Below are 22768 nucleotides of genomic sequence, written 5' to 3'. Positions count from 1 at the left end.
ATCTAGAAAGTAAACATTGTATCCTCAGATAGTGAGGTATTGTGCTAATATTTTTTTGGTCACTTATTTTCACTTTTTGTTTAAAAAATTGTAATACTAAAAATCCCTTGTCCTGGCTTATTCCACTGTGCCAAAGTGTTTGTTATTTGCTTAATACTCATAACGATCAACACAAACTACTTTAATCAGATTGCCTTGTTTCTGAAATATTGGTCCAGCCCATCAAAGGTAAAACAGCCATTTCAGGACTGTAACAGGCCCCATCCTCATGAAATGCCTTGTATCCTAAGCTCCTAACAGCCCCAGGGTTACATATTGAAGAACTGTAAAATCTCCTTATCTTTAACCAGAGTAAAGTTTAAATGATAAGGGTTTCTTAGGGGCTATGCAAGTTATGCATCTAATCTAACCATCTCTCCACTGGTTGGGTAAAGCAGGCTATACACCAACAAAATGTCATTAAATTGCTCCTTATTAAATTTGTTTAAGTTTCTAATCATTAGTGGGGTCAAATCAATATTTGTTTTCGCCCCCAGCAGTGGGAAGATTTGAAGAAGGAGGATGGAACATTTGAATTAATTAATTTCTAACAGCATATGTGGTTCTCGTTCAGTAACATCCAATTGTTCCAAAACTGAAAGTTAAATATAAATTACATTTGCAACTACTTTCAAACAGCATTCATCAAGCAATTTAATGTACTTAGAATCTTTGCACCATATTTTGTGTGAATTTTCAAAAATATACTAGTGTATGGCCAGCTTAAAAATGTGTCTAAAGACTGTATCTCTGTGAGAAATTAATGAGCATTTCCAACCACTACAGGAATGGTTGCCACAGAGATGTAAGGTTCTATTTATCAATGTTTATGCTAAATATTCACATAACTTTCACAATTATTTTAATGGAAGTATGAGAATCTTGGGTGAAAGTTGTGTTAATATTGGGTTAAAATTGTTTGAGTTCAGGGTAGAAACATTGATAAATAAACCCTATAGAATCCATTTTCAAAACTAGATGGCTAAGACCTGTTGACCAAGTCAGAGAGAAAGAAACAGGCAAAAGGGCCAACCATTTGAGGATGGTCAAATGTTGCAAATGGAAACGTGAGAATCTTGAGTGAAGGTTGTGCTTATCTTGGGTAAAAGTTGTTTGAATTCAGGGTGAAATCATTGATAAATAAACTCCATAGAATAAGCTTTTCAATATTAAATGACTAAGACTTGTTGACCAAGTCAGAGAGAAAGTAACAGTCAAAAAGGGTGAACCATTTAAGGATGGTCAAATGTTGCACCTTCTCAATGATACATCCTCCTATCTAAGGTAAGCTTCAGAAAGGAAGGGTTTTACTAAGGGAGAACCACAGTCATTAGGAATGCTCTGAGCTGTAGAGAAGAGGATAATCTGACTCTTCGGTGCGCTGTAATGTAAAGTGCAGGAAGGTGCCATTAAAGAAGAGTGGATTGGAGGAGTCTCACATCGCAAACCTCTTATTGCCCAGTTACGGCTGTAAGCCTTATTCCTTGAGCAGGTGCAGAATTTACATAGCCTGCCTGCAGATACATTTTTGATGTTTATTAAACTATATATAGCAAACGTTTCATATAAAAGTTTCACATACTGTACATACAGTACAGACTTACTGTCCTCAAATTACGTTCATCAGCAAAGAAGCCTTTGTGAAAAAATGAAAGCATTCTAGCAGTATCAGTTAGGTGCTTTTATTAATATTGAAAACAGCATTTCTGATCAATATGAGGATTCTGGGCACCTCTACAATCAGAAGAAAGCAAACAGCAGGGTGATGTTCTTCTGCATTGAGGTGATCCTGCCCAGATCTTCTACAGGAGCTGCACATGTTCCAGTCTTGGTCCCTTCTCTTGCTCAGCCATTCATCCATTCATCCATCCATTACTCTCTCATCCATCCATCCAGTTGCCTCGTCTTTTCTTCTACTCTGTTGATGGTTTACAGATATAGATGAAGGTTTTAATGGACTATGTGACTGTACACTTCCCCTAGGAGTGCCATATGTACTGGGTACTTGTACACTTTTTGAATTTACCTCTACAGTCACCCTACATTCATTTCCATCTACTCCTTTTACAAGGTAAGGTCCATGGAAACGTTATCCCTCCTTTGAACATTCCACCCATGCTTTCGCCTACCCGAGTTGCTCAGAAAATGTTAAAAGTTTCACCCACTTGGCAAGAGAAACTTCAGAATGTCAAAAGAAATAGATGACTGTTGGTGTGACTATGCTCTATTACTTAAACATTAGGAATCCATGATTTGACTCCTCCAGTCTGTATATTTGACAGGCAATCGTTAATTACCAGCAGAAGTCATTGCTCTACCATGACGCTACTTTTTAGTTACTTGAGCTTTTCTTTCTCAAGACACATGGCATAACCGACTTTGAACCTGGAGGGCATAAATTGAGTTAGAATCACTGATCTACTTTCAGAATTTTTGTCCATGCTTTTCATTTTTTGCTGTGATAGCTGATCAATATCTAAACCCTGTCACCTTACTGCCAAACAGCAATCTTGAATAAGGAAGATGTTATATCTCATTTGACAGGTGGATGGAAAGTGATGAAGGGGAAAGGGGTTTTTAGTTGGCAGTTATTACACAAACCTATGTTCCTGACAGGCGCATGTCTGTCTAGAGAACAGGACCAGACTGTGCCTCAAAAGAGAGAACTTCAGATTATGATGGGGAAAAAGCACTGAACTGCACTATACAAAATATGAAGGAACATACGGCAGTGGGTGCTGAGCACTACCACTTATTATGCTGTTAGGAAAGTGTCAAAGCAGACTGGTAGGTTATAGTTCAGCAAAAAATCCAAATACACAAGTTGCAAGATTTTCTAGTAAACCATATGCTAAATTATTTTTGAATACGGAACAAATTCAAGCAATATTCCAAGTGTGACCATTTGTTAAGATAAATCATTAGCTAACCATGGTTTTAAAAGTAGAAGGTTTTTGCTGTTTCACACCAATACCTGCTAACAGTATAACACTATAGGTACTAGGTACACAGTGGACATTTGTTATGAGACACTAGCAATTGCAAAATGTTAGCAATCTGTTACACTGCAAAGTATTAGATAGAAAGATAGATAGATAGATAGATAGATAGATAGATAGATAGATAGATAGTTTGGTTTTAAATAAATTGCTTGGATAAAAGAATTCCAGATAACTGTTGAGCTGATTAGGGCTACACACCACCCAGATCAATGTATTTCTGTGGTGGGTACAGCCCGATTTTTCTGATCAGCCATGGATAAGAAAGCCTGCACAAATCAATGTCAGAAAGACATTGTCCATGGGCGTTCACATATAATTGTACATGCAACAATTAGCTGCAGTTAGGGATGGATGTGCATCCTGGAACTCAAACACTTTACCTCCAGCAAAATCCTGCTTCCTGCATCCCACTCCAGTGCTTTGTGTTGATATGGCTAAGTAACAGCCAAACTCCTCATCACAAGTGTCCTTACAAAAACTTGTAGTGCTGAAGAGGAAAGGGGGTGCCTGACCAAGTCTATCAGATGATAGAGTGCTCTGGGCTCTGCAGTCTAATATAGTGCACAGTTATATTTAGATATACAAAGACGAGGGCACACTAAGTGCAGTAGAGGTAAAAGCTTTAATGTTAAAATAAAATGCAACTTGGCCACTCACAAAGTTAAAATAGGAAAGGCATGTACTTAACACTCCCAGGCAGACACCTCTTTGAGTTCACTTTTGTAATCCTGGATAGCAGTGCTGTCAGATGAAGGAATAGTTGCAGCTGAAGGACATATCAGAGCTCTATACACAGGCACAGTGTGTTGCAGGGTAGGCATGACAAAGAAGGAGGTCCTTTGTAGCATGTAGCCATGCGCCATGTGCCCTGCTCCACCCGCATGTGGCATCATTCAGGAGATCTCCTGGACAATGACACATTATTACTAAGGATTTTGGTTCACTGCAATGAGGATTCACAGCAAACTTTATCTGTACATGGTTCTCTGAACGGAAGAACTGGGCAGGTAATGCGGAAGATTTGGCCTGCATGAATCTCTGGCTGCTACTGCAGCTGGAAGTTATTTATTTGTTAGTGGTATTATGAAAAGTCTAGTGTGGAATTGGGGGTGGGGTATATCCCTTTTCTTTTTTGGGGGGTCCTCCCTTAAAATCCATACCATACCCTCATTAAGGATAAGTGTTTAGTATGGATGTTGAGGAAAATCCTGGATTCTTTGTTTACAAACAGAACAAAGGGGCTGGAAGATGTCTTTAGGAGCACTTTAAATGTGTTTTTTTTTCTGTAAATGTTTGCATTAGTATATCATACATGTGCACCACTTCACGTGCAGCTTTACAGTGGAACATCACCCAAATGGGGAAGTTTAGCTGTTAATAATTAGCTCCTCCTCCCCCCTTCCTCTGTCATGTTTGGCAGCTAATTATTTTTGGCGGGAAGGGGTTACCTGGTTTAAGAGGTACCCACTCCCACTTCTGCTCAGATCACCTATGCGATCTCCCCCCTCCCTTCCCGCAGTCTTTTGCAACACGCCACAGGTCCCACTGTGGGACCATTCACAAGGTGCAGCATGGCTTGCATATGCGCAGTGGCCAGCTGGCTATGAAGCCACAAGCAGTCACATCTGGCTCCCCACAGTTAAGATGCCAGCGCCAGGGGCCGAAGACTGGTGAAAAAGGCAGCCCAGGTGAAAATGGCACTAGATCCTGGAACAGGAGAGTGGCTGTTTATTAAAATTCAGCAGCTACAGTTTTTGTAGCTGCTGACATTTCATTTTTAAAATGGTGATCAAAGAACCTCTGAAAGGCATCCTCCAATCATTATGTATTTTTAATGTGGTTAAAGAGTATTATGTAGCACAGCTAACCTAAAAAACCAATCCTTCAAGGAATAAAAACACAGCAGTAGAATAGTGTTAGGTAGCACTAGCACCAAATTCTACATAGGTAGCTAGAAAATAATAATAATGCAATAATAATAGAAATAATGAGCATAAACTTCCTTATACTAACAGTTCACTCTAAACTGAGTACCATATGTAATTACTGCACTTTAAGGCTGGCCATAGATTATGTAATTTTCTTTCCTTCAATCACAGGTTGAAGAAAAGAAAGTCGCTTGATTCCCCCATCAACACAGTCAGTATTGATGGGGGAATCCCTCCCGCTGTGCTATTGTATTCTGACAGACAGAGGTTTCCCAGCCATCAGAATACAATAGCCAGCAGCAGTGTTCACATGAAAAAACCCAACAGGCTGAAGTCAATCGATAGATCAATTTCATTACAACCAGCCTGCCCATAGATGGATCAAAATTTGGCTTGTTCCTGCTGAACACAGACTGTTGTCTATGGCTGGCTTTTCTCAGTCCATACGCAGTATATCGCTGTCTACATAAAACCTTATCACTGCTCAGGTTGTGCTTAGTGTTCCAAGTATGGCATCTATAACACTGAGTGCAGACTGAGTGGAAAGAAAGTTTTATGCAGGAAATGGCATATATGTCTTGAGTTTAAAAGTAATGATAAATATTATGAGGATCAGTGTTTCATCAGTTTACATCAGTATTTACATTGTTTTTTTATCAGTTTCTACATCAGTTTTTTTACACCCACTACCAATGGAAAAATGGACCGCTTGTTCATTTGCATGTATGTTTTTCATCTGTTCCATTTAATAGAAAAAAAACGCAGACTTGTTCCATTTAAAAAACAGACCTGAACGTAAGCGGACAAAAAACTGATGTAAATAGACGACGTCCATTTTTCATCCGTTTTTTCATAGAAATGCATTAATGTCCATTTTTTTCATCTATCCGTTGACAAACAAACTGCCCATGTGAAAGGAGCCTTATGCTGGTGAGTTAAATCACTCTAGGGTTCTATCAAACAGCGGTCTGTTTTTTTCATCAGTTCAGTCAGATTTTTTTAAAGTCCCTTTCACACTTGCGGATCGTTTGTCCATTTTTCATCCATCCATTGATGGATGAAAACCGGACATCAATGAATCTCTATGTAAAAAAAGATGTAAACAAATGTCAGAAAGAGATCAATAACTGCATTAACAGACCTCATGGGTAACGCTAAACTGATGTCCTGTAGAGGTTTTCAAAGCATCACCTATGGAAAATATAGGGTATTGACATTTTTTCACTGTTTTACAGGTGCACGCAATTTTAGTTCTTGTTGGGTATCTAATTACTTGGTGCAACTTCATCTTTTATATTTTACCAAAAAATGGGTAAATTATTGTGTTTGTGTGCCCTAATATTAACTTTGGTGTACTTTTTTACTGAAATTTTGTATTTTGTAAACTGTTGCGCTAAGATCATGTGACAAAAATTTTTTTTTAACTACCACAAATTTATTCTCTAGGGTGTCTGCTTTCAGAAAATATATATATATTTTTTTTGGGGGGGGTTTAAGTAATCTTCAGACCTAAAAAGAAATGGCCCTGGTACTCAAGTGGTTAAGTGGGTGTAAAAAACTGATGTAAAAACTGATTACAATTTTATGAAAAACTGCTGTAAACTGATGAAAAACTGATGACAAGGTATCTGTTTTTTCTCTGAAAAACCGTGACTGAACTGATGAAATAAACGGTCCGCATGTTATGTTTTAGAATTTTGCTATTATTACATTATTATTCTGGTTGGACACAGAGTGCTCTTTTTCTGCTTTACTAGTTTAACTCTCTAGCATTTCGATAGATACAGCTGGTCTGCTGGGTGTCAGTACTTGGAACATTAGTGCAGCCTGAGGTTTTATGCAGACAGCGATATATGAGTTAAAGAGAATTGATTCATTATATATGGTACTTAATTTAGAGGGAGTTATCAATATAAGGAAGTTTATATCTAAATGATGAGTTCACTTTAAAAACAAAACTCCCATTATTTTTTCAAAAATGTGCATTTACTTTTTTTTTTGGAGCCTGGAAAGGATTGCACCAGTGATCAGCAGATCGCTGGTGCCATGCAGGACTGCAAACTGTCAGTGTACCTGTGTGCCTGTACATCCCGTACAGGGAAGCAGATAACAGTCTGACAGGGAGACTCAATGAACCACCACAGCACTCAACAGCGCCATGGTAGTTAATTGAGAACTGCAAGCCAAGAGCCACAAAGCCTTTCTGGACTTATAGTTGATTCATTCACATAACTATGTGAATGAATGGTGTGTGTGGGCAGAGCCCAGCAAGGCCACGGTGTTTTCAAAAGTGACAGCTACTGACAGCCTGTACTGCTATTACAGGGAGGGGGGGATCCGGCAGCGGCTGCAACAGTGGATACATGTTCCACTCTAAGAACATTGAAACATGTAACATGTTCCCAAAGATTAACCTATCCTTTATTATTTCTTGTTCAAACATTTTATTGGCATTATAACAGGGGGAAAAGACATTGGCAGTAGACATTACACAGGCAGGAAAACACAGGGAATAATAATCACAGTAATAATGTCTTTGCGAAGAGGGGGGGAGGGAGAATTAAGAGAACAATACAACAATTCTCATGAAGTTAAATGGGCGAAGGCTATAAGCAAAAGATATCAAAACATCAGAATGAGTTGGACAGGTGGAGATACAAACTCCCCAAAGCTACATGAGGGGGTCGGGGTAGTCAGAAGGAAAGTGGGGGGCTAAAGAAAATGACTCCACAACCAGTAGAGAAGGGTGGGGTAATATGCGAATGCAGTAGGAAATGGTACCAGAATAATGCAGAATGTATATAGTTTTTATATCACGGATGAAGAAGTGATTTGTCAAAATTTGGCGGGAGAAAACACTCTACCCAGGGGTTTCAAACACTCAAGAATTTAGGGATAGTATCTAGGATTGTAGTTTCCACCTTGGGTACATGAAGGGGGGGCGTGGTGACTGGGGTTGTGAGAAGGGAATACAGGCATGAAATGAGGCCACATCTATGGGGGTCTTTATGACAAGTCCGTTCAAAGGGAGACATGGTGTTAGTTTGGTTAGTTGTTGTAGTGTAAGGAGTGTAAAAGTGTTGCAATTGTAAGTATCGGAATATTTCAGAAGCTGGGAGGTCATATGTAGCGAGGCAAAGGATTTAAACTTGTTCCTCAACAGAAAATGATGGGTGCGGAGCAGGTTTGCTGAGGTCCATAGTTTGAATGAGAGTGGCGATGACCATGCTGGGGGAAAGGCCGGATTCCGGAGATATGAGAGCAATGGGTTATGCAGTGATTGTAGGAGATAGCGAAATTTCAGTTTGTCCCATAGTGATAGAAAGTGAGAGGTGATGGGGTTCGCAGTCTATTGGTCTTACCCAAAGTAGGTTAGCAGTAGACAAGGGATCACATTCTATAGTATCAAGGACAATCCATTGAGGGATTTTGTGGGTCGCATGGTATTTTGGCAACTGTGCTAATTGTGCCGCCTGGTAGTACTTGCCGATATCTGGAAGACCAAGACCACCGTCTTGGTCTTGGGGCGGTATAGGGTGGAGCAGGGTACGTGGGGGCAGACAGTGCCCCAGATGTAGGATAAAATGTGAAGTTGTAATGTGCAAAGATAATGTGTGGTTACTGGGATTGGGAGAACTCTGAATAAATATAAAATTTTGGGAAGAATTGACATTTTTACGACTGCTATAGCCATGCAAGTGGTAGGGAGGACCATTTGGTCATGAGAGTAGTAAGATGGGTTAGCATAGGAGTATAGTTAGCTGCATATAAATCTCATATGATGGGGGTCAATTTTATACCCAAGAAAGGAATATAATGTTGTGACCAGGGAAATGGAAGAATCTGTTTCAGGTGGGCCAAATCTTTAGGAGGGAGGGATATATTAAGTGCCATTGATTTCTGGGGGTTTATTATAAGGCCAGAGAGTGAGCCAAACCTCTCGAGAAGCCAGAGGAGGGAAGGAGAAGAAGTCAAGGGAGAAGTGAGAAAAAGTAGAACGTCATCTGCAAAAAGGCATAGTTTGTGGTGAGAGCCACCAAGCTCGAGTCCATGGACATCCGGATTAGCCCTAATTAGAAGGGCCATTGGTTCTATGGCCAAAGCAAAGAGTAGGGGGGAAAGAGGGCAGCCCTGCCTAGTGCCATGGGAAAATGGAAATTGGGCAGACCTGTGTCCTAAGTATCTAATTCTGGCCGAGGGCTCTCGATATAGTGAGAAGATCCAGGATAAAAAGTGAGGGCCAAAGCCCCATCGGTGCAGAATGTAGTGCAGATATGGCCACGAGACTGTGTCAAACGCCTTCCGGATGTCTAAGGACAGGAAACAGGTGGGAATGTTGCGAGATTTAGCTATATGTGCCTAGAGAGTTGCATGTATGTTGTTGTCTTCGGCTTGTCAAGTTGGAATGAAGCCCACTTGATCATTGTGGATTAAAGATCCTATACACGAATTGAGGCATGTGGAAAGAATTTTGGCTAGTAATTTGATATTAATATTGAGGAGAGAGATTGGCCTGTAATTGGACCACTGCCTGTTGTCCGAATTTGGTTTTGGGATCATTGAGATGTTGGCTTGAACTGTTTTTGGGCTGAAGGTATGGCCTGATAGTATGGCATTAAAAGCATTAGTAAGGATGGGCGTTAGAAGGTGGGCAAATTTTTTGTAATATGTGGTGGAAAAACCATCAGGTCCTGGGCGTTTACGAAGCTTTAAATATTTAATACCGTTTAAGGTTTTGGTTGGGGTAATGGGTTGCTCTAGAGCTGTCAGTTGGTGCTCCAAACGTTTCGGGAAGGAGAGGGAGGCCAGGAGGGTGTCAGCCTGGGAAGGGTCAAAGGGTGTGGAGGAAGAGTAAAGACGTGAGAGATGTTTGTGAAAGATTTGCAAGATGCGTTCCGGGTTACTAGTGGGATTGCCAGAAGTGGTGCGTAACTGAATAGGTCTGGTGATCTAATCAAGCCTACGAAGCGAAAGAGCTAAAAAGGTACTGGGTTTGTTTGCTTTTGTATAGTATTTGTGTTGGGATCTACGAAGTGAAAGCTCCTCCTGATCCGTGAGGAAAAGATCAAGGGCCAGTTGAGATCGTTCCAGAGCTTCACGGTTGGCTGGGGAAGGGGTCGCTTGGAAGGCTTGATGAGAATGGTTGTAGGTTTGTTCAAGGAAAAGGCGTTGCTGTCTTTTCTATTTATTTTAAAAGGATGCTTTACTAATGCAGCAATGGGTTGGGTTTGCTAGTAAGTTGTCATCGATGATCCAGGAGGGGTCAGTAGGGGATGAAGCCAGAGAGGCCATGGATGTGAGTATGGCGCTATGATCCGACTAACGAATTGGAAGTATTTCAGAGGCCAAAAGCCGAGAGGAGGAGCTAGCAGTTATGAGAATGTGGTCTATTCTAGAGAAGGTCTTATGAGGGTGAGAGTAGAAAGTATATTGGCGTTTAATCAGGTTAAGTTATCTCCAGGTATCTATCAAGGAATAACACTGTAGTATGGCTTGGAAGGTTTGTTTGGAGGTAGGAAGGGGGGAAGGTTGAGGGGACTTGTCAAGGAAGGAATATAAGGTACAGTTTGAATCCCCGCAAACAAACAGAGTACCTCGTTTGTGGTGATCAATAACCGAAAATAAGTGGGAAAGAAATGGTAGGGGACCTTGGTTCGGGGCATAATATGTAGTAATGGTAACGTCCACATCTAAAAGTTGTCCGATTAGCAGGAGATAACAAACCTCAGGGTCTTTGATCTCATTACACAGTGTAAAGGCGATGAGCACCCCTCTGCATTTGGTTGTGGCAGAGGCCGTGTAGACCTGTGGGTAGCAGGGGCCAAAGAACTTTTGAGTAGAATCGGGATTGTAGTGTGTTTCTTGTAGGCAAACTATATGGGCTTTATGTGATGCAAAGGAGCGGAAAGCCTTATTGTGTTTCTGTGGTATGTTAAGTCCCTGAACATTCATAGCCCTGCGTTTAGCGATAGTAGTGGGGCAGAGGTTTTTAAACAGTTGGTGGGTGTGACCTTGAATCTTTAGGGATTCCTTGCTGCGGGCTGCTTGTAGGAGATGCTCTTTAGTGTGAAAAAAGTGGAGTTTGGCTATGATATCACGTGGCGGGCCATCAGAGCATTGTGGAGCTAGTGCCTATGAACCCCGTCCATTTCCAGGCATTCAATTGGAATGGCTGGGGCAAGCTTTTGGAATAGCGCTGTGACGATTGATTGGACATTGATGACCGATTCTGGAAGGCCACGGATTCGTAAATTTGAGCGCCTTGCCCGGTTTCAAAGTCCTCAAGACGAGCTTGCAGTGTCGCGTTTTCGTCATGCAGAAGGTCAAGGTCATCTGCATGCATCTGAAATGAGGCATCAAGATCATCTACTCTCTGTTCCAGGTCAGCAGTGCATTGTCCTAGTTCGTGAATTTCTCTAAACAGCGTGGCTGTGATGCGGTCAGAGGTTTGTTTCAGGGCTCTGTGCAGCATTTTTTCAAAGCGTGTGAGTAGGTCAGGGGATGTAAGGTCAGGTGTAGAAGCGTGTGTGGAGGTCTCTGGGTCAATATCAGACTCACCCTCTGATGCACAGGAATGGCTGGGCTGTGTATCTTGCAGGGCTGCATATATTTGTGCAGCATGCTTGCTGCCAGGGGATGGAGCGGTGGCCATCTTGGAGGAGGCTTTGGCCAGGGCCTCCTTGACAGACTTGCTGGGCGGCGGAGCCTGGTGATGGGTAGCTCCCCTGACCATGCTGGAACGAGTCTGGGGGGTTGCCACGGAGACCGGAGACGCTTATTTAGCTGTGCGGGTCAGGATCCGCGGGCGGGCAGCTGTGTTACTTGACGGTGAGACGGAGCCTTAGAAGGACATGTCCGTCCCACCAGCCGCGCACGCGCACTCCCTTTAATACTTCTAATATTGTTGCACTATTATTGTTTTCTATCTACCTGGAAGTGGGTGCAAGCGCTACCGAATACTGTTTATTTCTGTGTTTTTATGCCTTGGAGAATTAGGTTAGCTGCTGCACAAAATGTTTTTCTTTTTCTCTTTTGTGCTATAGAATTGTTAGTTGCATTTTAAATTTTGCCCTTTAAGCCTTACTAAAAGAGCTGCTGCCTGCTGAATGGCAGTTTTTACATTTTTTTGTGTTGGTGCATGTCCACCATGGCATTACCCAGCTACCCACACCTTTCGTTTGACAATCTCTTGCCTATTAGCCTAGAAAATTGCTTTGTTTACAAACAGAATAAAAATGTTTGGGAAATGTCATTTAGTGGCAAATGGTATTTTTTTTCTATTTCAAAATGTCAATTTTACTTTAGTACATCTTTCAGGTGTGCCACTTGACAGGTAGGTTTAAAGTATAAAGCATGTTATTTAAATGTGGATTTTGTTTCATTTAATCCTTATTAAAAGATCTGCTCCTCACCAGATGGTATTTTTTAAAAAATATATGTTTTGTGCGTTGATACATGTCCTCCCTGACTGCTCTTCTTGCCCTTCTTTCACAATCTCTTGCCTATTAGTCTTCAAAATGGGGAAAAATTATTTTCCTCTAATTGACTTAAATGGGGTTCACATTAAAGTTTGTGAATTTTTAGACATGTTCACTGAAAATGCCCGTGAATCAAAATCAAGCAGCTTTGGCCATCACTCCATATACAGTATAAAACAGGTCAACATCTTTATCAGGTATATCTTTGTTACAGATCCATATTTTTTTATTAAAAGTGTACATTTTTTTTTACACAAAATCATAAGAAAAATATTTTTTTAAATCTAATCAAGCTCACTTCCAAACCTAACATATATGTATGATTCTCATAAATGCCAGTCTTTATACTATTAGGAGGATAATTAGAAAAATTCATGTGAGCCACATATATCCATAATGACATCAGCCATTCATTATCTGTATTTGTCAGCATAGAAAATTGGGAATAACCATAGAGAGGGTCCAAAACAACTTTCAATGCAGAGTATTTGCATATATAGAGGCAGATTATAATTTTTGTGTATAACATTAGTCTATAGGCAATGATTGTTTGCTAGAAATCAATATGGCAATTGTATTTTTTTCTTCCTATCAGATACTTTCATCAATATATACACATTGCAACATTCTGGAGCAATACCTGGAGTTAGTAGTATGACAGATGTGACAATCATGGAGCAGATGATGAGGATAACCAGCAGGGCAATGGCTATTCCTTTCCAATTCCTCTGCGGAGGGTTGCTCCCCACCAGCTCCTGTAATCAACACAAAAGAAAACATTTATCAGTATAACTGTGCTGCCAATTTCAACACAACTGTTAGGACTGGATGGATAGATTTGAGGCTCTCAAAGAATGAAACAATGGGGATATAAAAAGAACAACTAGGCTTGGGCATATTGTGGCTGACTTGGGATCTGGCAGCTTTTGGCTATAGGTCATTGCTTGCCCTATAGTAAAAAGTTTTTCAAAGACCTCAGGTTTCAAAACCGCTGAAGTGTTAGTGTTATATGATAACGGGGCTTTATTCATCAATGTGTCTGAAGGAAAAAATTGTTATCTCACTGTAAAAAAATGACAGCTGGACTAATTGTTTGCCATAGGTGACAAGAACAGATTTTCTTTCAGATGCTGAAAAATAAGCCCAACTGTGCTGCAGAGTCAACATTATATCATCCACGCATTACAGCCTTTCAGCCAGCTTTGACATGAACTCAAGCACTATCTTAGGGATTTGATAACACTTCTGAATATCAACATTGCATACAGCGTATGAGCTGCAACTCCTGATAGAGATATCAGTCACCATCTGTAGTATCAGGGTACTGCACAGCACAAAAAAGGCTGATTATCATAGGCACAAACAGCTGGGAAGCTGGCCATGCAGGATGCTAGAGACTGAAAATCTTTAGCGCTTTATACAAGATTTCAGGAGATACCCATAACCAGAACATCACAAGGAACACATGGGATGACTTACTAAAACTGTAGAGTGCAAAATCTGGTGCAGCTGTGCATGGTCAGCTGCTAACTTCAGCTTGTTCAATTAAATTTTGACAAAAAAACTGGAAGCTGATTGGTTTTTATGCACATCTGCACCAGATTTTGCACTCTCAAGTTTTAGTAAATAAACCCTACAGTTCTTTTTTAACAACCAAAATGTTTCTAAAACATTCACTGGCTCTCTGCAGTCTGAAGACTGAGCGGTCTTTTATCGCTCAGTTATCGGTCTGTAGCTGGCGGAGGACAGATGCAGCATGGGACCATTGCTGCATCCACCTAGGTGAATATAATTTAGGGTTTTTTTTTACAAATCCCATACTTCTCATTTAATGAATTATGAAATATTGTTAGTGAAACGGAAATACGCTGAAAGTAACCATTTGGAATGCTTGATTTTTCTGTGCTTTTTACCTGCAATGTTTTGGTTGACATTATCTCTTATTGATGGCCATACCTGTCACTGGCCTTGTCTAATCAGTCCAGGCATAAACATTATTACATTATGGGTAAGATCAAACCCTGCCATTAGGCTTTAAATCTTTTCTCCATCAGAACAGCCCAGAATGTGGGTGGAGAGGAGTCTGGAGCATGCTGAACTTACTCCACCATAGCTGTTATCATTTTATACCTGTTAGAGCTTTTTTGTGTGTTCCAGGCATTGGTGATGGGGAAAAGATCAATAACAGGGAACCTATAGGCAATGCTGTTGACTTGCTGTTTGTCTTCTGCTTGCCTTTATTGGGCACATTTTCCACAGTGCAGGTTCCCTCTAAATAGGTCATAGACAATCTCTCTATTCAGCAATTTACATACAATGAATTACAGTCATCAGTATTTATATATCATGCAAAATATTAATTAGCAATCCAATTATTATCAGATTTGCTGAGACCTAAATGTGAATCAATACTTATTTAGTCACAAACAAAAGTGTGTTGCCCTGAATAATTGAATTGGAGAATAGAACAGTGACACATTTCCAATTTTGCCTTGCAGCACTTGATCCGTATCACTATGACAGTATGGGACCTCAGAATATTTAATAAAGTCTGAGATGATATCACTTGTAGTTGAATTCCTTATTGTATTTTGATAGCAATACTGTAATCTACATACACAAGAAGCCCTTGGAAACCAAACTTAGAAAAAGACAGTTTGTGAAAGGCCCACATTTATGAGCAGTACTAGATGTGAAGTATAGCCTAATTACCTAATGTATGTACTATGCAAGCATGAAAGCTTGTTTGTACAATGTAATATGATATTCTGTCTGTCATGACATCCTATCCAATTCTGGAATACTAATAGTATTTTTCATTCCTCTTATACAGCATCAGTTCCTTTTGTTCCTCAGTAACCAATATATAAGAAAATCCATATAATGCAAACAAGAAAATGAATCCCTCGAAGCATGGAACACAGCCATCCTACACTGAAAATTATTTATAAACATCATGCAATGATCAAATGGGAACCTGCAGGCACTACAAAAATATTCGGATAGAGTATTCCCAGAACTTCCCAGAGGGATGGATCTTACAGTCAGTCTTCAAAATGTTTCAGGTGTCAATTGTGTCAATTTAAATTGGAAATTAGAAATAAATGTAGCTATTGTGTTTGGAGGATTGGGATTTCTGTTTCCAACTCTTTCAATGTTCTTTGTCTGTTTTTTTGCTTATGGGTATATGCTGTTTGTGTATGGTGTTTTTATAAACATCCTATGGCCAAAATGAAAACTGTCACCAAGCTGTCCTCTCTGCATATTGCAGGGACAAAATTTTCCATCAGTTCTACAATTGTTTGGTTAAGTATAGAAAGGTTAAAAAGCTCCCTATTTCTATTTTAAACCAGCTGCATACAGTAACATGCTGAGATGGACTATTTATTACAAGAGATGCTACAATAAATATTAATGGAGCTTTAAGGGTTTTATGGCAGTATTTCTCTTAATAACCAATCTGTATTTGGACCCTCCCATAGAAATTAAACAGGATTTTTATTATAAGCTATTAATCGAACATAAAATTGACCCCCAAAATAACAAATAACCCAATACTTTTTTTGTAACAATTATACCTTTACTGTTAAAGAAATTCTATATTCTTTTTGTAATATTAAGTTCTCCATTAACTCTGTTAACTTTTATTTACATTGTGGAGGAATTGGGCTAGCGCAGACAATAAGTAGAAGAGTAGAGGTCTATGACATGGCAGGAAGAAAAGGGAGCTGTGGCTGTGCTTGGAAATCTGCTCTTCCTGGAAAGGACGCATTTTCTGGATAATGTAAAGAAGAAGTATGTCCAAGCAATTCGTTCTGCACCCCTATAGCCCGCTAAACCTAGTAAAGCTAAAGCCTGCTGTTGGCTGATGTCAAAGAGCCATTCCAGGCTTGGAAAAATCACGAAGTTGGGATCCACCCAGATGCCTGGACTGGGAGCTGGCTCAACCTCTCAACGAGCCACTTACTGCCTAGGCCAACTGCTCCCTCCCCCTGCACAGCCAAGCATTCCAGTGAGCTGAGCAATCTGCAGTCTTTGATCGCTCAGTTCTCAGTCTGGAGTCGGCAGGAGATAGGTGCAGCATCCACTTAGGTGAGAATAATTTTGTTTTTACAAATCCCATACTTCTCTTTTAATGAATTATAAAATATTGTTAATGGAACAGAAATATGCTGCAAGTAACCATTTTAATTGCTTGGCTTTTCTATGCTTTTTATCTGCAATATTTTGACTGACATGATCTTTTAATGATGGCCATACCTACCAATAACCTGGTCTAATCAGTCCAGGCATAACTACTAATACAGGGTGGGTAAGCTCCAACGCTGACATTAGGTTTCAAATGTTTTCTCCATCAGAACAGCCCAGAATGTGGGTGGAGAGGAGTCTGAAAGATGCTGAACTTATGTTCACCATAACTGTTAGCATTTTATGGCTGTTATAGCTTTTTTGTTTTGTTAAAGTGAAAAAAAGAATCACTATAAATAAATATAATTCATAATATACCTACAAAACACATAACTACATAGCCTGCTGATTTGCACATGAATTGGAACTTCAGAATGAAATAAAACTCCTTTAGAAAGCTGTAATTTAATCGGTTGTAGTTTAAAAAGCTTTTTTTTGTTTATAATTAAGACATGCTTAATTAAACTGGAAAGCATTTAATTAGGCAAATTAACACCATCTTTGCCACCAAGGTGGACATAGGAATAAGTAATACTTTTTGCAGCTATCACTGGTAAAGTAGTAGTTAATCTTACTAATTAATTATACAACTTTTTAACTATAATTGATTATTTCTTAAGGCAAATTGATTTCTTTCTGCTCTTGTCTTATCTAGGGGTTGAAAGGCTCCTCCTTGATATCCTTGAAAGAACAGCTGCTTTAACATGTTTCTTATTTGAATGGAACCAAATAGACCAAAGATCAAAATTCTTCAGGCGGATTATTTGTATTATTTTTTTCTTACTTTATATGAAATGGCTTTTGTGTCGTTGGTAAGCATGGAGTACGCAGGTTCACTGTGCTTTCTAAAATATATGCACTGTATATATATATATATATATATATATATAAATATATATATATATATATATGTTTATTATTACTGTAAGGGCTTGTTCACAGTGCCCACATGTTGAATGCTCAGTTTTAGTATGTGGACAATTGTCACTTTTTACCAGCAGTGAGCTGCAGTGAGGGGGCGGTGGGATGTACTGTTTATTTTGTTCTTTTTTTTTAACTTAATTTGTTGTAAAATTCCCCATGTCTGTCTCTGGCTGTGTTGCTATGTGAACAGGGAAAAGATAAACCAATTGCCTTTTACATGCCCTAGCAGTGACTGGCTTTTATCCAGTGTAGAAAAACATAGGTCACTGCATGAACAAGCTTTAAAAGTAATGTTTGGGGGAAAGACTTAAATAGCCTTAAGATTGGAAAAACGTTCTTTAAAGCTGCACTATAAACAAACATACGTGACCAGTCTTTTCTACCAAAAAATGTATAATTACAATGTAATAATGTCCTCTGCAAGTCATTACAGTTAAAAGGGTGACACAACTTTGTGTGTTAGCATTAAGCAATATAGTGGCATCATCTCCCCAGTCACAGCCTACTGATTAGACAATGAAGCAATACAATGATGAGTTATTGACTCTAAATGCTCTACTTTCTCCTCCACACATAGATGGACCTGATTGGCTACTATTACCTTTACCTTTTCCCCTAGTGGGAGTGCTGTTGTAAAAGAGATGACAGGAGGCAGATGTCAAAACAGGTTCAAGTACTTTGCAAAAACACATATATTCATTTTTAAAGGAATACACATTTAATCTGTCAGGGGTTCAGTTTAAGGGAAATCTGGAGGCTGCCATCATTAATGTCCTATTCTGCAAATGGTAGCTGTCTGGTTGCCATGCTGGTCCTCTGGCATCAATACTTTGAGCCACTAACCCAAAACAACTGTGCAGATAAAAATACTTATTCCATGTCAGTGACTCTAAATGTCCTGAAGCCAGATAGTCATCATGGCAGCTAGCATGTTCAAAAGAAAATAAGCTAAGGCAGTAAAGGGTTATTTTAACAATGAAACATAATATCACGGTCAATGCTTATTGGGAACCAAGAACACTGTACTTTACTGTATTTCTGTTTGTGCAAGAAAGATGCTTACTACAGTAATGTCATCTTTAAAACATGTAGTCAGCATGACCTTTGTCTAATACTGAGGTGTCTATCAAAGGTCTAACTAACCCTACAGGGATCCAAGACAGTCTCTAGACAATATCATGTATAGTGAGGTGATGGGTCAATTCATCTGAAGCTACACTGCTTGTAACTTACTGCAGCACCTCTAAGTTCACTTACTGTTTGCCATCACAGATTCACGCAATGCTACGATCACTTCATTTGGTTGTCAATTTCATGCATACAACCAAAGTCAGAGCTGATGCTGATAATGTTGGGGCTAAGTGTGGGTTGTGAAACTAAGGAGAGGCACATGCTTTGAACATCATTCTAGGGAATTCCATATTTAAAAGAGAATTTAAGACTGAAGAAGCCTGGTCCAAGCACCAACCCTAATGACCTAAATAAACTAAAAGACTATCCTTTGATGTTATGTTATTTATTGGCATTTTGTCTTGCACATTTGACATAAAATTAAGTTTACTTGTTAGCAAATAGTAAATGTTTATTTATTTTTTCTGGATATTGTAATATTAACCTCAAATACTGCTTTTTAGGCATTTGTTTTGCTCATAGTGTCATTTTCAGACACATTAATCAGATGCACTTTCCCTGCCTACAAGTATTCACACGTTTACTTGCAGGTCAAGTGAGACATGAGCTGTTAAAGTTAAATGTATTATTTTCCTTCACACACATTCCTTAAAATGACAAAAAAATTAGGCAGGTTCTGTAACAGCTACCAGTTGGAAACTGGTAACATGAAAAGCATGATGCCAGCCAGCACACCATGTGTCTGAAGAAAGTTGTCCAAACATTTATTCCAGTGATCACATCCCAGCAGCAGATTGCAACAATTTGATGCCTCTTGGTCATCACATGACTGATGAAGGGGTCCTGTGTGGTTGCACTCTACTTCTGTGATGTGATTGCTGGAATAAACATTTGACCCGTGGTATTCTGTCTGGTTATAATTCTACCATACACCAATCAGTCTTGGCATTTTAATCCCCTGCTTCACAGTCCTAAGCAGATTTGGCCATTAACACCGATAGCTAATTAAGAATTTTTACATAACACATATGAGTAGGATAATAAAAGTTTTTGATGGCTTCCAAAAAAGAAAAGTTACAAATGTGTACAACTGGACATCATAATTGTTTTTTCCATGGTAGCAGGCTAAAGGTATGGAGCCACACAGGTTTAGTGTGGGACTTAAATGAAGCATGTTATGAGAGAATATGGAAGATGGTATCATGTTGGTTTTCATGTTGGCCAATTTGGCTTCCAGACCTTTTCAATCACTAATCAATAGCAAGATAAAAAGTTCCGACTTGCACTAAAGTATGAAATCCAGAAAACTGGCATTTTTAGAAGCATACCAGCTATGAAAAGTTGCTACGTTTTTCTTATGACAGTCTCCAATAGACATGGTAGCTCTAATGTACACTAAGACTTTGATGTTGATTTACTAAAACTGGAGAGTGCAAAATCTGGTACAGTTGTGCATGGTAGCCAACCAGCTTCTAATTTCAGCTTGTTCAATTAAGCGTTGACAAAAAAAAAAAACCTGGAAGCTGGTTGGTTTCTATGCAGAGCTGCACAAGATTTTGAACTTTTCAGTTTTAGTAAACTAATCCCAATAGTTGTTGGAAGTGCCAGCACCTTGCATTCCCTACCTCCATCTTACCAGTATGTTTTGATTCAGAGTACAGGGTACCCTTGAAGGCCCAATGCTCAATCCCTAAGTATATACTCTTGACAACTGTTTAATGATTATAAAATTGTCTTTCCACAGCTGAAGTAAAAAGTGATTACATAAAGGCTAAGGAGCAAAATCAAAGGCTTTAGTCACTTAGAAAGTGGATGAATATTTTTAGCACCATTCACAATGGCTCCACCTCTGCTTTCAAATATCCAGAAACCAGTAAAACATTCTAAGCTCATCAGTGACATATGCCTATAAGTACCAAATTACATGAAGAAAGTGTATTGTGTAACCAGACGGGAACATTTTCTTTGTAAGAAAAATACTAGCCATTTTCACAGTTAAGTGTCTGATTGCTCTCAAAACTGTAAAAGCAATTTTAATCTGTTTTACTGGAACTTGAAATTTCTTATATCCAAAGCAGCATTACGAAGCCAGATAATATTTCACAGCTTCAAAAATAGCTCTCTGATCCCTCCAAACGAAGAACGATTCTTTCTGAAAGTGGTAACAGTACAATAGAGGCTTTTCAGAGCACGTATTATCTGCCGTCTTACCATCAACTTTTACAAAACTGTATTGTACTCTGTTGATCAAAACTGCTCTATGCAATGAGTGTCGCCCTGGCCATTCAAATCACCTGGTGCCCATGGATCTGAATATTCTCTGGGATTCATGAATTATTCATGCTTAATCTCTATTCCACATTATGGCAAGCATCGGTGGTTCATATTATACCAAGCTGAAAAACCCCTAAAATAGGGAATACTTGCTGGTGAATGCGAAAATGTAAAAAATGTGCAACTGTTAAAATGCCTTGAATTTATTTGTATAATAAATATATCTAATGATCATTTCAGATATCACACGCACAATTTATATTCCCCATAATGGCACGTTACACTTGATAGTCTGCATTTTTCATACAGAATGAGCTTTTTTCCTCTGCTCATGTATTCTCACTTTCTTTCATTTGCCCTTGTCAGGTTCTTCTAGTAAATACGGGAATTTATAAAGGTTCTAAGGTTCAACAACTCCTTATCTAACAATTAAATGAATCTGCAGTCTGATGTTCTATCGATAACCCTGAGCATTGTAACTAAAACTAAGGGGATATGTATAGATAGAGTCACCAGAGAAATCTGCTATAATATTCCACCTAGCTGGCCTACTTTTCACTGTTTTTCTACACTGTTTTGTCCAGCAGTTTATAAAAATGTTTGATATCAAGTGAGGCGTTGTTCTATTATTAATGATACTGTTGGTACTTTGCTATGTGTTATTTGCAAGTCCTTTGGGACTCATAAATGTTCACTGATGTTCCATTAAGCTATCTTCTCTACTTACATCATACCTTACTTAGTATGTGTTTCTTACTTATCCATTAAAGATTGTTGTTTGCTATTGAAAATGTGTAACCCTCTTTGTTGAATTACATTATACAATAATTAGGTAATGCAATCAGGTATCACAACAACATCAATAAGCTATTTTAACCCCAGACAGGTTCCTGGTCCTCACAAAGGGGTTGATTTACTAAAAGAGTTGAGCATGTTCACTTTGCAAGGGAATTTTCATTTAGCTCAGTGAAAATTTACTTTGCAAAGAATTTTTGCTTGAACATGATTGGATGATGGAAGTCAGCAGAGCTAAGAGAATATACAGTCTATATATATATATATATATATATATATATATATATATGTATATATACTGTATATTGGAGAGATTACCTGAGAGTGATTGGACCTGGATGCAGACAATCTGCATCCAGGGCTGATCTATCACAGGCAATAACTGTGTGCTGTTTACTGCCTTATGATAATGCAGTAAAATCCTTATTATAAAAATAATATCATTGCAGAGGCTAATACAGTTTATAGGCAGCAACCCAACCTGGAAAATCAGGTTAATGTAGTGCCATTTTAAAAAAAGTAAATTTTAGCATATGAAAGTCTAAGGAGTTGATTTACTAAAGGCAAAGAGACTGTGCACTTTGCAAAGTGCAGTTGCACTCTGCAAGAGTAGTTGTTGCAAAAGCTGTGCTGACTTCCATCATCCAATCATGTGCATTAACCTTTCTTGCACGTGATTGGGTATTCTTTGCAAAGTGAAGCTTTACCTCATTTACTAAGCTCTGGAGCAACTGCACTTGCAGATTGTAATTGGACTTTGCAAAGTACACAATCTATTTGCCTATAGTAAATCAACCCCTAAATATTGCCTGAAAGATTTAAGTATATCTAAAGCCAATTTTGTTTTCTGTTGGATAGATTCGGGAAGTATACAGTATCTCCTACTGTTATAAAATAATAAATAATGTTTATATGTAGTCTAAGAACAGTTGGAAATAGAAAAGTTGGGTTTATTTAATTTGTGGCATTTTACAAACTCACAGGCTATGAAACACATCTTAGTACATTT

At 38.9% G+C, this 22768-nt stretch overlaps 1 protein-coding gene across 3 annotated transcripts in view; it reads right to left on the bottom strand.

Moving 5' to 3' along the window:
* DPP6 (dipeptidyl peptidase like 6) overlaps window positions 1-22768 on the bottom strand; it is a 1666940-nt gene that overhangs the window by 597875 nt on the left and 1046297 nt on the right. For all 3 annotated transcript variants that reach the window (XM_089692326.1, XM_089692191.1, XM_089692252.1), the window contains exon 2: window positions 13088-13202. In XM_089692326.1, the coding sequence (XP_089548452.1) occupies window positions 13088-13202 (115 nt within the window). The remainder of the gene's footprint in view (window positions 1-13087; window positions 13203-22768) is intronic.

Source organism: Staurois parvus, unplaced genomic scaffold, assembly GCF_062004578.1.
Source record: "Staurois parvus isolate SC_StPar_1 unplaced genomic scaffold, SC_StPar_1.0 ptg000005l, whole genome shotgun sequence".
Classification (NCBI taxonomy): domain Eukaryota; kingdom Metazoa; phylum Chordata; class Amphibia; order Anura; family Ranidae; genus Staurois; species Staurois parvus.
The sequence above is the reverse complement of the archived record's forward strand: the minus strand, read 5'-3'. Positions and strand labels throughout refer to the sequence as shown.